The sequence below is a fragment of the Podarcis liolepis genome, assembly GCF_965112155.1.
Source record: "Podarcis liolepis genome assembly, chromosome: 14".
In the NCBI taxonomy this organism is placed as follows: Eukaryota; Metazoa; Chordata; class Lepidosauria; order Squamata; family Lacertidae; genus Podarcis; species Podarcis liolepis.
The window spans coordinates 5583004-5598134 of record NC_139569.1 but is presented as its reverse complement, the minus strand read 5'-3'; the positions used below and the strand labels follow the sequence as shown (position 1 = coordinate 5598134).

General features: G+C 46.8%; 2 protein-coding genes across 9 annotated transcripts in view; one reads left to right on the top strand and one right to left on the bottom strand.

The window, feature by feature from the left end:
- The window catches only part of MAFK (MAF bZIP transcription factor K), a 32551-nt gene extending 23415 nt beyond the window's left edge, over window positions 1-9136 (top strand). For all 6 annotated transcript variants that reach the window (XM_083474839.1, XM_083474842.1, XM_083474838.1 and 3 more), the window contains exon 3: window positions 2848-9136. In XM_083474839.1, coding sequence (XP_083330965.1) covers window positions 2848-3282 — 435 coding nt within the window. In that variant the 3' untranslated portion in view covers window positions 3283-9136. The remainder of the gene's footprint in view (window positions 1-2847) is intronic.
- A 3167-nt stretch (window positions 9137-12303) lies between these two features.
- The window catches only part of TMEM184A (transmembrane protein 184A), a 46832-nt gene continuing 44004 nt past the window's right edge, over window positions 12304-15131 (bottom strand). For all 3 annotated transcript variants that reach the window (XM_083474780.1, XM_083474781.1, XM_083474782.1), the window contains one exon: window positions 12304-14699. In XM_083474780.1, coding sequence (XP_083330906.1) covers window positions 14455-14699 — 245 coding nt within the window. In that variant the 3' untranslated portion in view covers window positions 12304-14454. The remainder of the gene's footprint in view (window positions 14700-15131) is intronic.

Genomic DNA, 15131 nt, shown 5'->3' with positions numbered 1-15131 from the left:
AACTTCCAGAGTGCCTGACCATTGGGCTATGCTGCCTGGCACTGATGTGAGTTAAACTCCATCCTGTGGGGCGTCACAGGTTCCCTGTTCTAAATTACCACCTTCCCCAGTGGTAATTCTTTAAAATACATTGTTCAGTGCCAAATTCTTTTGCTTGCTGATAACGCAGCGATACAGCTTTCCTTCAGAAGAGAGTTTTTCTTCATCACTTTTAAAAGAGAAACTAAAGATACCTATGTCTAACTTGCTGGAGACGAGGACAATATTCTGTATCCAGACCTGAGCTGAAGTGAAGTTTTACGCAGTTCATGGAATATTGCAGGAAAATTCATGCCACACTCACAGGCTGGGGACCATAGTGTGGTGGTAGGGTGCATCTTTGCAAGGCACAGGTTTCCATATTCAACCCCCTGCATCTCTAGTTGAAAAGGATTTTGGTTAGTGGGCTGGAAAGCACGTCTACCTGATGCCCAGTTGATCTGCTGTCAACCAGCTCAGACTAGATGGACTCACGGTCTGATTCCGTGTTAAACGGCTTCATACGCTCAGGTCCTGTAACAGATTTCCTGGATGTCTTCATATGGCCATGAATTTCCGTGCATAATCATCTGAGTCATTTCCCTTTCCATTCCTCGTGGAAGAGGGACATGGGCAGCCCTTCTGAGGTACAACATCCTGAGGTTGACGTGGCTTGTGGAGAGGAAGGAAGGAGCCACTCTGCTGCTTCCTGCCCTGCAGCTAGCAGGATGTCCTCATGCCGCTGTGAGAAGTGGGCAAAAAGCATTGGCCCACTGGAAAAATGCCAAAATCCCTTATGAGGGCAGCATACTTTTATTAGTCCAACCCAAATGTGGGACCTGGAGTGGCTGAACACTCAGCCCATGAAACGCTGACATTTCTTAAAATATATCAATGTGGTCCTTTACACAGGAAATCCATTTTATTTTTTTAAAATCCATCAAATTCACAAAACCTGGGTGGTTTTTGGGGGGTGGGGCTGCCCCCAAAATAAGACTGAGTATAGAATCATAGAATCTTAGAAGTGGAAGGGACACAAGGGTCATCTAGTCTTAACTCAGCTAAAGCATCCATGACAGCTGCCCATCCACCTCTGCTTAAAAATCTCCAAGGAAGGGGAGTGCACCTCTCATATGAGTCTCTTCCACTGTCAAACAGTTCTTGCTGTCAGAAAGTTTTTCTGTCAGCAAGTTTAGTCGGAATCTCTTTTCTTGGAACTTGAAACCATTGCTTCAAGTCCTACCCTCCAGAGCAGGAGAAAACAAGCATATTCCCTCTTCCATGTGATAGCTCTTAAGATGGCTATCATATATCATCTCAACATAGGTGATAAGTGGGCTTGGGGGGGGGGCATGATGGGTTCACTGCTGAGAAGATCCTGTCATTGTTGCTACCTAGAGAAGGGCTTTAGCAGAATATCATAACCTATGTGGGAAGACTCAGTTCATAAGATATTTGGCTCCCAAGGCATTTAGAGCTTTTAAAAGTTAACATCAGCACTGTCAATTGGGCCCAGAAGCAAACAGATAGCCAATGTTAATTTATTTACATACTGCAGTTGAGCATTTGACTGATTTAAATAGCTGTTCAACAGTGGGACAGACTCCCTCCGAAGGTGAAGGTTTTTGAACAGAGGTTGGATGGCCACCTGTTATGGATTCTTTAGCTGTGATTCTGCATTGCAGGGGGTTAGACTAGGTGTCTTTTGGGGTCCCTTTCAACCCTATGATTCTGTGAGAGGGGGGAAAGGATTTGGTCAATTAAGCAGATCAAATACTGGTCAGGTATTTTTAAAAGCACTAACTTTATCACAGCAGCAGGAAAAGAAAAGTTACTGCCACATATCTGAATTATAAAAACTGAATTATACTGCTAATTGTTGTGAAATAATACTTTTTTAAAAAAGTAGTACATTACCATAACTTTTAACCATGTTGGTTCAGGTTTTTTTTATAAATGATGAATGATTCTTATGAATGATGCTTTGGACTCAGAGGGAAGAGTCAGGTGTAAATGTTGACTTGGGTAGAAACTACTCTGCACCAAGTGCCACTCACTGGATCATCTGCAGATTTCAAGTAGAATTCTCCATCTGAGTTCCTGCAGATGAGGAATTCTGACGCAGAACTCTGAAACTGGGTAGTAGAGATTCACAAAGAAGTGGTCAGAGGCAGCCAATTACTATTCCAATCATTACCCGTGAGGAAAACTGAGGCCAAGAAATTAAGTGATTAGCATAAGGAAAGCAGTGACAGAGAATGTTGCTTTTCTTGCCATTTTACTTGCTGTTTGGGGCCAGGAACCTTTGCTGATCTGCTGCAAATAACCCAGAGATTGACCACTAAAACCCAACGTGCCTCCTTCCTGCTCTTGTATATCTTCGCACGGGAGAAGGCATTCCCTGAGATACTTTGGACCCAAGCAGTTTAGACTTATAGAAGTCAAAGCCCACACCTTGATTTTAGCCCAGAGACCTACTGGAAGCCAGTGCAGTTGCTGAACAAATATAATACGGTTTTGTCAGCTCATCTTGGTCAGAAGAGGGGCAGCAGTATTTGGAACTAATTGGACAGCCTTCAGGGGAAGTTCCAGCTATGATAGCAAATAATCAGGAAGTTACCAAGGCATACAGGATAGCAAGGCTGAGCGATAGTTAGACCTGGGATAACTCAGTCGGTAGAGCACAAGACTCTTAACCTCAGGGTCGTGGGTTCGAGCCCCATGTTGGGCAACAGATTCCTCCACATTAGGGGGTTGAGCTAGATGGCCCTTGTGGTCCCTTCCTATTCTATGATCCATAAGTTGCCTTTGTGACACTGGTGTCTGCAGGTCAAGGAGGAGTCGGGAGAGAACGCCCCGGTGCTCAGTGACGATGAACTCGTGTCGATGTCTGTGCGGGAGCTGAACCAGCACTTGAGAGGTCTCACAAAAGAGGAGGTCATCCGCCTGAAGCAGCGGCGGCGCACGCTTAAGAACCGGGGCTACGCCGCCAGCTGCCGCATCAAGCGTGTGACGCAGAAGGAGGAGCTGGAGAGGCAGCGGGTGGAGCTGCAGCAGGAGGTGGAGAAGCTTGCCCGGGAAAACAGCAGCATGAAGCTAGAGCTGGACGCCCTGCGCTCCAAGTACGAGGCACTGCAGACCTTTGCCCGCACCGTCGCCCGGGGGCCCATCACTCCGACCAAAGTGGCCGCCACCAGCGTCATCACCATCGTGAAGTCGGCAGAAATCTCGTCCGTTTCTGTGCCATTTTCAGCGGCCTCCTAGTGTCCAAAGTGGCAGAACTAGCAGCCCTTTTGGAAGGGAGAGTAGGATCTCGTTGATGGGTTTAGGAGCCTGCCTTCCTGAAAGATCAGCAATCCATTTTATCCCCCAAAGCTAGCAAGTGGACTCTGCAAAGGGGGAAACTAATGGGCTGTTCTTGCCGGGCACTTCAGGTTCTGTCAAGCTGCTTCTGGCTGAAATGGGAATGCCATATCGAGTAGTAGGTATTGCACGAGGGGTCTTGCACAACTCCTCCTCACAGCCCCTTTAAGTCCCAGGCAGCTCCCCAGTCGAGAGAAGACATCAGGGTATTCTCCAGAACATTTTGGAGTGAAACTGAACCACTCAGAAACGGATGGCCTGGCAGAATTGACAGGCAAGTTGAATAAATGAAGAACAGCCGCTTCCTTCTTTCAGGAAAAAAAAATATATGTCCGATCGTAGTCAGCTTTATGTCAGTCACAGAATGGGCAATTGGCTCTGGAGCAGCTTATGCTGAGAGTTCATCAGAATGTCATAGAACAATGTCTTATCTCTCCAGTTATGGAAACACCTTCACAGGTGAATTTCCACCTTTGGTGTGGTTATCTCCCCTCCCCTTTGCCGTGTGGCTTAGCAAGCAGAGCAGTATCTACAATGCAAAAATGTCTCTCTAGCTACTTCCCCACAACGTGCCTGTGAGTCAGATGTCTTTTTAAAAATGTAGTCTTGTTACTTCTAAATCAATATTCTCTCTCTCTCTCTTGCTTTCTCTCTCTTTCTCATAACAATAACTATTAGATCTAGACTGAACAACACTGCAGAGAAAAGGAAATGGGAAAGTGTTAAGAGTGTGGGGATGTGGGTGGGCTGTAAAAAAGAGAGAGATACTGTTAACGGCAGGAAGCCCGTGCTCTGACAAGGTGTTCTCTTACAGGATCTGCTAAAAGGCCTGTAAAGCAGAAGCATGCAGGAGAAGACAAGAAAGTTTCACGTAAGAGACAGAAACAAGTGTGACATCAACACAAAGCCTTAACATATCCTCTTTCTGACTTCACAAGAGCTCTTTTTGGTGCTCTTTAATGCCAAAAGACAACATATGGCAAAGATGAGTGAGTGATGAAAACAAAGAGCAGTGTTCTTGGACGAGCTGCCTAGTAGATGTAAATATCTACAAGGGAACAGATCCTTGGAGATAATCTCAAGACCAGGGCATAGATGAAATGCTGCCAAGGAATGCAAGAAGGTTTGAAAATGCAGGAAGGTTTCTTTCTCAAGTAAGTTGGGACAAGGGATGGGTGGAGAAATGTGTTTCGTGGATCTGAGACAGGAAGGATTAGAGCTGATTGGTTCGTGGTGGGGAGGGCAGAAGAGGACTTGGGAGGTGGGGTGGAAGAGTGGAGGGAGAGGAAAGCAGAGATTTTTGAATTTAGTGGGAAAAGAGAGGAGTTAAAAGTTTGTAAAATCCAAGAAAGTAAGGAAAAGCAACAGGTTTTCAGATTAAATGAAAAGGAAGGACCTCGTACAAGTTGATTTAAGCTGTGCCTGCAAGACAAGTAATCTTCCTCTTCCTTAGCAAAAGGTACTCCTTTAAGGTTCCCAGATAAAAAGAGGGAGGACCCTGAGGCTTGGAGCCAAAATGCCCAGTGTGGCAACACTTTAGATGGCCTGCACCATTTTAGACTGCTGGTGTAAGATAGGACCTTTTGAATGCTGCCTCCCCACCAGATACTCGACACATAAGCCCCAAGTAAGCATACCAGAATAAAAAAGCTACCCTGGAATTTCTCCCTGACTTGCTCCTTTTGGAGGATGGCATCCTTTTACAGCAAAGAAGCTCTGTTTTGCACATTATGCGCCACTCTGTATATTGATAGCAGGGCTGGAGAACTTCCAAAACAGAGCTGAACCATTGCATATTGCCGGTGGGGCAATCTGTGACATGGATTTGAACCAGGGCGGGCCGGTGAAGATGCTGGTGGCGATTTAAACCTTGTGTGTGTTCCCAAATAGCCAATGCCAACTTTACTCTTACTCTATGTGTGCGTTTGCTGCTGCAGGAGTGATACTCTGCCTGTCACACCACTGCTTGACATTATCATTGATGGTGGCAAGCACAGACCACACTCCCCTTAGTGGAGTTAGGAACACGGATGGTATATCGCCCATGGCAGTTGGGTGCATGTCCTTTACCAACGCTGCCGCTAACACCTACTGTGTCTGCACTCAATAAGAGTTAGCAGGGTTGCACACTTGCAACAACCGCAAGGAAAATAAAACAAAAAACCAAGTCATCTATTCAAGACTTAAATTCCTACCAGCCCACTGTTCAGGTGGCTTATTTTTTGAGTCTCGAGATGTGACTTATTTTTAGGATTACCTCATTTCTTTCCAGGCCTCACATTACCCTCTAGAAGGCAAGCTGATGTCCTGTGTTTTAACCCATGCCTTTATTGACCCCCTCAGCAAAGGTTGAGGAAGAAAAAAAACAACACAATATTGCTCTTATTTCCTGTAAAAAATTATTTTGGAAAATGCCCTGGATCTCTGCAAGCTTCTCGAGTTCTTAAAGCGGAGAAAGGTTTTAGATAATTTGCACTGTTGGAGCTTTGGAAAACAAATAAGGCTGGCCATTGTGGGCTTAAGGATGCCTGGATGCTTCATAACCTTCCCCTGCCCCGCCCCAGAATTTATTCTCGAGAAAGAAACGGCTGTCCATCACCCAGGACCATCTCATAGCTGAGCAATGCGGAATTTGTGGCCCTCCAGATGTTGCAGGACTACAGCTCCCACAATCCCTCACTCATAGCCTTGTTGGCTGGGGCAGATGGGAAATGGTGCTCAACCACATATGTATGGCCACAGGCTCACTGTCCTAGCCAGGAGCCTGAAAACGAGAGGATAGTGTTAACCTCTGTTTCATCATAGAGATAACGAAAGGCTAGACTTGCTCAAAAGCTGCCATACGAAGGGCATCACGAATAGGAGCTCCTACGTTGACTCCACAAGTTGTTCTGTACAGGCTGCGCCCAGTTAATGACCACCGTACAGTGTTAGAGTCCCATAGATGTACAGCTTTTGGGTTTCCTTGAATGTGTTTCATGGGGTTTCCTTTCAGAATTAAGAACAGAGACACAGACATTTTCTTGAGTAGTGTTTCTTTGCAACTGAGTAATCACCTGCCTCCCTCAGTTCTAGGAAAGTTGGCCAGAGGTGCAGGCAAGCAATTGCTGATTTAAAAAAGGAAACTGGTAGGAGACGCTCCAACAACAATCTAACTGAAACTGTGTTTGCAGCCAGCAGAATTAAGGCTTCAGCCTTAGGATTTAGCCCTTAGCAGCTGTGTATTTACCACCAGCTAGTGGCTGCTTACTCTCCCCATAGGGTAGTTGCTGGAAAACCTTCTCCTCCATAGGTGGTGTGCAGGCACATGGAGCATCTAGAATTTGCCGTGAATCTCTGAGGGAGTGACCTCAGCCTGATCTCTGCCATTAATTTGAGAACTAAGAGCAGCTTCTGTGGGGCAAACAACCCAACCAACACCAGGACTATGTACCTTTGTAATTTGATCAGGAGCAAGAGGCCGAAGGCATTATTAAAGCTGTTGTTACCATAGCCATGGTAGGTAATCCATATTGGATATCATTTAAGGACCATGTGGAAATATTTGAGAGACACACTTATAGAAACATATATAAATATATATAGATATATATATAATAAATGCATAATTATATACATTTTATCGTACAGATTTTTTTGTAAAAGATATTGTCTGGGTTGTCTTTTTTAGTGTGGTATATTGTCGTTTTCTTATTTAAAAAAAAAGTCTGCTTACAAGAGAAAGTGGGGAGGAGAGAAGAGCCGATAGTTTTCTCTGACGAGTCAGGAATATGACAGAAGGAATCTGAAAGCTTTGTTTAGTTTTATTTCTCACCTACTTTTTTGACACCTGTGGCTGCAGCCAGAGATATCCATTGGAAACACTTTCCTCTCAAAAGTCTGTGCACCAAAAGGATGGGAAGTTCAGGAGACGAGACCCAAGCAAATTGTGCCATCAGTCGCTGCAGGAATGTGTATCCTTAGCCTGTCCCACATGCATATGCTTACTTAGACAATTCCTACATGGAAGGCGCTTGAACATGGGAGTTAATATGCAACCCATGTGCGCAAACCACCACGTGTGTGTGTGTGTGTGTGTGTGTGTTCAAGTGTGTTATTCATGCAGCAAGGTATTGCAGGCCAACTTTTTATAAACACGAAACATCCCTTCATGTTTTCTGCTCATCAGCTTCCACCATCCTGAGCTTGGTTTCTCCGTACATGAAAAGATGTTCAGTGTATGCTTTGGCTTTTCTGAGTGTTGGTGCGACTCATGCCCAGCTCAGTGTCCCCTCCAAAGGAACTGCCCAGTGGTTTGTGGTCAAATTTGTCTGTTCTGCCTTTAATGGTGCCCCAAATTCGACTCCTGGGGTATCTCTTCCTGCCTCGGTTTCAGCTCACCTTCATGTGAGGTTAACAGTCCAGCTGTTTTCTGCTAGGTCTGGCACATCTTTGCCCATCCAGCCTCCAGGACCTGTTAGAGGAGCCTCGGAAACATGCACGACACCATTGCTGTGCATGATGTCCACATTGGGCATGACTTGCCATTGGGGGTTCTGGGGTCTGCTTTGTTTTCCACTGGGGCTGAACTCTCTTAATGCTAGCATGTCCAAGAGGGGCAGATGATTGGGCTGAATGAAACATCCCATGGACTAATTTCGGCCCACTAGCAGCCAGTTGCGCTGCTCCGATCCCTGCTGCTGTTTGGCCAGACCAACTGCCTCTCTTGGAAGGCTTGCTCAGTATTGGAGCTGTTGTGTAGGCTACCATGATGGTAGCATTCTGGACTGTACCAGGTTCCATGGCAGGGGGTGTGGATCATGATTTTGAATGCACTGAACACTCCTCACTTGCAGTAACCTTGCGCATGAGGGAGAAAACCATGCTAAACCTTTCTCCCATGTTGGCTTACTATGCACAGGGGAATTTAAAAAACAAACAGATGGGGGGGGTATCAAAGAAATTGACCTCCCCACAGGTGGTGCAGGCCTGCCATCTCAATCTGCATCATGTATTCCCAGATCCCATTAGCCCCAGCCCTTTATGGCCAGGGATGGTCAGCGTTGTCCTCTTAACATCTGGAGGACAGCAGGTCAGGGAAGGCTGCCATAACACATGACACTTCAGTATTTGAAAGCTAACAAGCTGGATTGTTTAATTCTGCAGTGAAGAATGTGCAACTTTTTGAGAAATGGGTAACTGGAGCAGTCAGCAGTGAGGCTTCTTAATGTGAGAAACCGGAAGGGAATTCAGGTTACTCCAGTGGCCTAAAGCCAAGAAGTGAAGCCCTTCCCTTCCCTTTTCAAGTCTTTTTAAGCTTTACCACTATTTGGTTTCAATGTTTAAGGTTTTGTGTCCCTACCTCCATAAACACAGGAGTGTTTTCCCACTGATAGCCAACCATAATGCTTTTCTTCCCCCATTTTCACTCATCCTTGAAAAATTGTAGGAGAGTATCTCTCTTTTTTTTTTTGTCACCCGTTCATTCTGTCTTCTGTGGTTTTACTTGATTATTTTCATTTCGATATTTATTTTTTGTGCGCTGCTTTTTTATTATGAAATAAATTATTGATATATCAAGTAATGTGGGTGCCTGTTTCGTAAGGCATATTCACTGTGTGTGTGCGTGTCCAATCTACTTTTCTCTTGACAAAAAATAAATAAATTACAACACAATGTTAATTTATTGCTGTAAATTTTAAGCTGCAATGACTGGTTTTTGGTTTGTTTTTGTGTTTTTTTGTACCTTTCCAATAAAGCATTTTCTGGTTTCAGATTTGACCTGGTCTGTGATCAGTATGTTCAAAGCTTTGGGACCTCAGGCTGCCTTCCTTCCTATAGCTTACACAGAGCCCAGGAAGGCTACATGAAAGACCTAGATCAGGGGTCAGCAAACGTTTTCAGCAGGGGGCCTGACTATATTTTGAAAAGGGGGGGGGAATAAATTCCTATGCCCCACAAATAACCCAGAGATGCATTTTAAATAAAAGGACACATTCTACTCATGTAAAAACACGCTGATTCCCGGACCATCTGAGGACTGGATTGAGAAGGCAATTGGGCCAGATCCAGCCCCCGGGCCTTAGTTTGCCTACCCATGACTAACAGGGTTGACATCAGTCTGCCTCAGGAAGATTATGGAGTGTGTCTCCAGGGATGAACTCAAACTGCTGTGTTAGCAGCACCAAAGTGACCTCCCCAGGGCACAAGCCTGGGCTGTGATTCTGGAGGTCTTGGGTTGCCCCAAAGGAAAGCAGAGCAAAATGTTTGGCAGCAGGAGTTGATGGAAGGAGGGCGTCCAGCCGCCGCTCTGCATTTGCGTAGTCTAACCAAAATGAACAAAAGCTGGCAGGTAGCAGAGTCTGTTGAGGGACTCCAAAAACCGCAGCGATCCTGCCTTTCATAGGACTAATTAAAACGCTACCCCTCCTTATCAAGCTTTCAAGTTCTCCAGCAATCATCTTCATGGTGTGCCTCAGAGCAACAGCTGCTGCGGAGCGCAGGCGGGGAGATTGCCATTGCACCCCAGCCCTGCCTGTGAGCTTCCTCTTGGCAACTCTGGGAAACAAGCTGTTGGAGATGATGATGATGGGCCTGTGGCCTGATCGAACAGGGCTCTTCCTAGGGGAGACAAGAAGGGCTGGAGAAAGCTAATGGGAAAAGCCTGAAGGGCTTTAATTTGTTAGCTGCCTTAGGCTGCCGGGCAGGAGATGTCATGCACACTTAATTAGAGGACTAGTAGTTGTGTCAAGAGGGACGCGGGTGGCGGTGTGGGTTAAACAACAGAGCCTAGGACTTGCTGATTAGAGGGTCGGCGGTTCGAATCCCCGTGACGGGGTAAGTTCCCATTGCTCGGTCCCTGCTCCTGCCAACCTAACAGTTCGAAAGCACGTCAAAGTGCAAGTAGATAAATAGGTACCGCTCTGGCGGGAACGGGACGTGGGTGGCGCTGTGGGTTAAACCACTAAGCCTAGGGCTTGCCGATCAGAAGGTTGGTGGTTCGAATCCCCGCAATGGGGTGAGCTCCCGTTGCTTGGTCCCTGCTCCTGCAGTTCGAAAGCACATCAAAGTGCAAGTAGATAAATAGGTACCGCTCCGGTGGGAAGGTAAATGGCGTTTCCGTGCGCTGCTCTGGTTTGCCAGAAGTGGCTTAGTCATGCTGGCCACATGACCCGGAAGCTGTACGCCAGCTCCCTCGGCCAATAAAGCGATGAGCGCTGCAACCTGAGTCGGTCACGACTGGACCTAATGGTCAGGGGTCCATTTACCTAGTTGTGTCAAGGGCACCAAGGAAAAGATGCAACAGTGACAACTTGCTTAAATCCCTGACCACAAAATCCATCAGTTACTCTGCTCTGTGTCCAGCATTAAGTGAAAGACGTAGGGGCCCTCGAGGCAGACAGCAAAAGTTGAAATGCAGTAGCATTTGTATCAGGCTCAAACAGGAGTTGAGGGGCACATGCAACCCTCCAAGCTTCTGTATCCAGCCCTCAGAACTCTGCCCACGCAACACCCCTTAGGAGTCTGCTCCACACTCCCCTTTGGTTCTTTGGCCTGGCCAGAATATCCCTGAACCATATACAGTCGTACCTCAGAAGTCGAACAGAATCCGTTCCAGAAGTCTGTTCGACTTCCCAAACACAGCTTCTCATTGGCTGCAGGAAGTTACAGGGAACCAGGCAGAGGGCCTTCTCAGTGGTGGCACGCGTCCTGTGGAACGTCCTCCCGTCAGATGTCACAGAAATAACTATCTGACTTTCAGAAGACATCTGAAGGCAGCCCTGTTTAGAGAAGTTTGTAATGTTTGATGTTTTATCGTGTTTTTAATATTCTGTTGGGAGCCGCCCAGAGTGGCTGGGCGAACCGAGCCAGATGGGCGGGGTATAAATTATAAATTATTATTATTATTATTATTATTATTATTATTATTATTATTATTATTATTATTAGGAAATAAAGGGGAAACTTACCAGGAACAATCTAGACTGGACAAGCCAGACAGGATTGCTTAATTTAAAGGATTCTAACGAATCATCAACTTGCTTCCAACGATCTGCAAGGGAATACAGTGGTGCCTCGCAAGACGAAAAGAATCCATTGCGCGAGTCTCTTCGTCTTGCGGTTTTTTCGTCTTGCGAAGCAAGCCCATTAGCGGTTTAGCGGATTAGCGCTATTAGCGGCTTAGCGGGCTTAGCGGATCAGCTGCTAAGCGGCTTAGCGGATCAGCTGTTAAGCGGCTTAGCGGATCATCTGATAAGCGGCTTAGCGGATCAGCTGATAAGCGGCTTAGCGGATCAGCTGTTAAGCAGCTTAGCGACTTAGGATCAGCTGATAAGCGGCTTAGCAGCTTGGGAAAAAGGGGGGGGAGGGGAAAAACCCCGCAGGAACTCGCAAGACATTTTCGTCTTGCGAAGCAAGCCCATAGGAAATTCGTTTTGCGAAGCACCTCCAAAACAGAAAACCCTTTCATCTAGCGGGTTTTCCGTCTTGCGAGGCATTTGTCTTGCGGGGCACCACTGTATGCTGTGCTGTGCTCCTTGCTGACTAGGGTGAGTGAGGAGGGATATTAATATTTTTGTATTTGATGAATTACTGTATTTTAATATTCAGATTACAAAAGAATGTTCAAAAACGAACACTCACTTCTGCGTTTAGATAAGGAGCCGGAACTTTTGACTCCCAAGGCGTTCAGGAGCCGAGGTATGACTGTACTAAAGTGTCTTGCTTGCCTGAGCTCAGGAAGTTCTGACTCTGTTGGAACAATTTGAGCTTTTCCCTGCAAAGATTTCTTTGTACTTCTGCAAACCTTGGGGCTTCCTGACAGCTTGCTGATCCCTCCCAGTCCCAGGTGGTGCCTTCCTGGGTTACAGAGGACTCCTATTCAGAGAACGGGTTTGCCTGCTAGGGGAATACTTAACAGTGATTTGACCATGCACACAGAAATGTTTTTTCCCCTCTTCATTTTATTAGAAGCCTTTTTATATAAATAATTTAAAATGTACAAGTTTACACTCCCAGCAGTTGCCACCTCTCTGTAAAAGATGCAACATCCAAAGAAGAAAGCATTACATACATTTTATCGCTGCATAGAGAAGTTGTGCTGTTCAAGCAGAATCTTGAATGATCTCCTGCAGGCTAGGGACAGAGGTGAAAGCTGTTTCCTGGTTCTGCTGGATCTCTCAGTGGCTTTTAGTACCACTGACCCTGGTTTCCTCCTGGACCATCTAGAGGAGTTGGGTTTTGGGTGCACTGTTATACAGTGGTTCCACTCCTTTCTCCTGGGCTGTGTCCAGAAAATGATGTTGGAGGGATGAGTGTTTGGATCCCTGGGCTCTCACTTGTGGGGTGCCTCGGGGCTCTGTCCCCCTTCCCATGCTTTTGAACATCTCTATGAAGCCGCTTAGAGAGATCACCAGGGAGCTGGGGCTGAGTACCCACCAATATGCAGATGATAACCAGTTCTACCTCTCTAAATCAGAACCATTGAAGGCAGTGAACACCCTGTGCAAGTGTGTCTAGAGTATGGATGACGGTCTTCAGATTGAGGTTGAATCCCAACAAAATGGAAGAACTGTTTCTGGGGGAAGGGGTAGGCAAGTGTGGGGGACTCCCTGGTTCTGAATGGGGTAACTGTGTCCCTGAAGGACCAGGTGGGCAGCCTGGGGGTCATTTTGGACACTCAACTGTCCATGAAGATGGCCAGTTCCTCATCCAATGTGGCTGTCTATCAGCTCCATCTGGTATGCTGGCTGAGACCCTACCTGCCCACGCACTGTCTCACCAGAGTGGTGCATGCTCTGGTTATCTCCTGCTTGGGCTACCGCAATGTTCTCTACATGGGGCTGCCTTTGAAGGTGACTCGGAAACTACAGCTATCGGCCATGCTCTCTGGAGCTGATGGGGAGTTGGGAGTCACACAAGATTAGAGAGCCATAGGCTGGTCTTCCTTTCTACACGTTCTACATTCCAAGGGGAGAGCCATAGGCAGTTCTTATGTTGCCCCCTATATGTGTGGAATTTCCACAATGGTGGGTGCCAGAACTGAGTCCACACGGGGTACGTGTGTGTGTGTGTGTGTGTGTGTGTGTGTGTGTGTGTGTGTTAAACCCAGCAAGGATTTCTGCCTACATTCTTTCTACTATGTGGTCAAACTGTCCTCAGCTTTCCTCTCCAGGAAACAGTTTCAATTCCACCACCACCAATCCGATACAGGGCCAAAATTCCTGATCCATAACAGATCAGTCTTTCTAAAATGGCTTTAACCAAGATAGATCTGGGTTCAACCAACACACCATATATTTTTTTTAAAAAAAGGGTTTTCCTTTAGCACCAAGAACGGACTAGGAATAGCAATTTTTAAGCTTCCTTGAAGTCTTCATTTGCTCCATAAGGAGTTCCTCACTTCCCACTTGCCTCTGCTTTCAGCTGTAGCCATTGCAGCTGCCCCCTCAAAGTCTTCTCCTCCCTCAGATTTCTGCCTATTAATTTACTGTGACTGAGCTGGATCCATTGCTTTCAAACGCAGCTTCAGTTAGTTTCATTCCTTCCCATGGGACCAAACCCAGACTATATTGCTGTTGGGGCACAGTTTTCATTCAAAACCATTACTTCTGGTCTCGCAATCCTGGCCTTTCCCCGTTCTTCCAAGCCAGTCCCCAGCCCACTCCCATCTTGGGCCCAGAGCTGTCGCTCAGAGTCCAACTGAGAGAAGTCGTTCCCACTACACTATCTTTGCTTCAGCCAATAAGAGAGAGGCTGGAGGTATTCTAAGCCATCTCCCAGAACCTCTTGGAACTTTCCGGAACATGCCGCCGTTTTGTGCCCTCACGGCGCATCCCCAAAAGCAGGAGGAAAAGGCTCACGCAAAGGCCGAGGAAACACGAAGAAGTGGGAGGGCTTGAGAAACCAACTTTCCAAGTATTTGAGCCTTCTCGAGGCAATAGCCAATTGACGGGATTGGTGGCGACACCTCCATTTTCTCTCACGTCGGCCAGCCCATCTGATATCCGGTTCTGGCCGCAGCAACTGAGCTGGAAGGTGGCAAGGAGGTATTTCCTACAAAACCCACCATGGTTCCCACCTGGGAGACGTGCCCTATAGCTCGTCGTCAGAGGTTATCAGCACCCTCTTCTCAATGTTCTTGCTCTTCTTGATGTGTTGGCCATCGGTTTTGGGCTCCACGTGCCCGTTCTGCCCCGGCTCACCAGCTTCTTGCATGGACTGCTGTGTGTACTGCTGGTACGCTGGGGAGAAGTTGTGGATGGCATCCTGGACAATATCCTGGGGGCTCATGGTCTCCTTCAGACCACTGGAGATGCTCTGCATCGGGGCAAGGTTTGCTGGGAGCAAAAGGAGGACATGAGAGAAGCGTAAACATGTAAACATGCCTACAACTCATCCAGAATGCAGCAGCTAGACTGGTGACTGGGAGTGGCTGCCAAGATCACATAACACCAGTCCTGAAAGACCTACATTGGCTCCCAGGATGCTTCCGAGCACAATTCATAGTGTTGGTGCTGACCTTTAAAGCCCTAAACGGCCCTTGGCCCAGTAGACCTGAAGGAGCATCCACCCCCATCATTCATCCCGGACACTGGTTTCCTCCTCAATAAAGGGAAAGGAGGAGATGGAATCACAAGGCCAAGGTAACCTCAGTCAAAGAAGGGGGTGCCAGCCTGCCAATACAGGTCCATATTCCTTCTCTAGGACCCATTTCCTGACCAATTTAGTTACCGTAAGTATTTTTTCTCTCCTTTCCCCTTGGCCGAAAA